Below are 2025 nucleotides of genomic sequence, written 5' to 3'. Positions count from 1 at the left end.
ATTTTCCTTTTTTCTTAGGAATAAATAAAATTCGATGGTGACTCAGTGTCTATTTCGAGCGTTTAGACGTCTGGGTATTTTTTTGCGTAGCGACAACGGAGGCAAACATACTCATTTACCATCCTTAACCGTGATAGAGGTTGGAGCCACACACGCTCAGGTTAATCAATTTTCCCTTTCTAAGGCCTCGTGCTTGAGGAAACATGGGTTGGGCCCTAGAAAAGATAACTCAAAAGGACACAAACCATGTCTCTTACATAAATTATGGGCAAGTGTCTAAAGTTGATCCAAGCCACCTAAAGTGCGTACAAAATTGTTGTATTGGGCTAACCACCAAAACATAACCATTCAAGCAAAAGGAAAATTTTTCTCCTACACACACTTAATGGGCTTTTAGATCCGTCCATTTTCATATCTATTTTTCTTTCTTAGATCATTATGAATAGTTAATTTTCCTATTGTTAAGGATTAGTACAACTACTTAGAAATGGTTGTGTTATCATTTGATTTTAGTTATCGAAACAAATTCATATGCAGTGTTTATTTAATCTTTGTGCTTATTATTTTTTTTATTACTTGATCACCTTTAAATTGATTTACTTTTCATTATTTAAAATGGTAGTGAAACTTATAAATGCCTGAGATTAAAAATGAGCTGACAAAGTTATCAATATTTTCTATTATAGTTCAACATTTGCAACTTCCAAAAAGTATTCTGAATCTTTATCCAAATCCATACATTCATCAATGAAATAAATGAACTTCACATATAAACCATAAATCACAATTGTTTAGACACACCAAACAAAAACATCAATTAATTATTATCCACAAATATCAAATCAATGATAATCAACTCAAAAAAAAAATAAAAAATTAAATGATCATAGACTCTATCTAACAAACAAGTTAAGAAATTAGCATAAACAAAATCAAAACCTCACACCTCAATCGTTAGTTGATTCAATGATAATTGACGATAGATTTGATAGAAAAAATCACGATTCGATATGATGTCAAAACTGACCTCAAATCAGACTAAACCGATGGTGAAAAATCAAAACCTCTCACACACTAATCTGAGTACATTTCCATGAAGAATCTATCCACAATTTCAAGATAAGCAGGAGAAGTAAGTTTTGAATAGTAATAAAGAACTTCTTCAATATCCATCACATACTCTTCATTGCTCATATCCAACATCTCCAATTCCCTTAACTTCTTTTCCACCATGCAATATCTTCTCTCTTTCATAGCCTTAGAAATAAATGATGAATCTTTTTGCTTTTCTCCTTGAAGGGTCAATCTCTTTTCATTGTTTTTCTTGTCAAAAACCTCTCTTTTCTTCACTTGGTTTTTCTCCTTGGAAGGACTTGCATTAGACAACTTGGTATAACTACCATTTTTATTGTCATTGTTCATGTTCATGTCTATGTCCATGACATGATTTGAAGCCTCACAGTAAGATAATTGATTATAAGGAGAAGTGCTTTTTGGAAGCTTTTGGTAGCCGGATGAGAAGAATGACTTGAAGTTCTTTAATGTGGTTTTGAAGAACTTCTTGGTAGTAGTAATAGAACTTCTTAGCAACATTGGTAATGAGAGTTATTTTTTCTACTACGAATCAAAACGACAAGAACTGAATAGTGATGGATGATTTTGTTGAAGATTTTTCTTGATAGAGGTGATTGAAGAAGAGGAGGTATTAAAGAGAGTTTGGTTTTTTCTTTGCTTTTGTTTCTTTTGTTTTGTTTTCACAAACTCAAATGTTGAGTTGTCTTTGTTTTTCCAAACTTGACCCTACAAATTCTAAATTTGGAAGATTGTGAGTGTTTATTTTTTTTATTTTGATATTTAAAAAACAAATTTTTTGTTTTTCTTGTTAGTTTCGTTGCTTTTACTTTTGATTGTGGAGTAGGTGAGTTGTAGTTTGTTTGGGAAAATGAGAGGTGTGGGTTGGTTGTTGAATTGGACTTTCTTTGAACTATTTTGTTTGTATACTTTTTTGTGTCTTTTCTTCTAAAG

The 2025-nt window shown here is 31.5% G+C and overlaps 1 protein-coding gene across 1 annotated transcript; it reads right to left on the bottom strand.

The window, feature by feature from the left end:
- Positions 1-678: 678 nt before the first annotated feature.
- LOC131637312 (uncharacterized) lies at positions 679-1782 on the bottom strand. Its single transcript, XM_058907901.1, has one exon. The coding sequence runs from the start codon at positions 1591-1593 to the stop codon at positions 1075-1077; it is 519 nt and encodes a 172-aa protein (XP_058763884.1). The 5' UTR covers positions 1594-1782; the 3' UTR covers positions 679-1074.
- Between the last annotated feature and the right edge of the window lie 243 nt (positions 1783-2025).

Source organism: Vicia villosa, unplaced genomic scaffold (assembly GCF_029867415.1).
Source record: "Vicia villosa cultivar HV-30 ecotype Madison, WI unplaced genomic scaffold, Vvil1.0 ctg.001966F_1_1, whole genome shotgun sequence".
In the NCBI taxonomy this organism is placed as follows: Eukaryota; Viridiplantae; Streptophyta; class Magnoliopsida; order Fabales; family Fabaceae; genus Vicia; species Vicia villosa.
The sequence above is the reverse complement of the archived record's forward strand: the minus strand, read 5'-3'. Positions and strand labels throughout refer to the sequence as shown.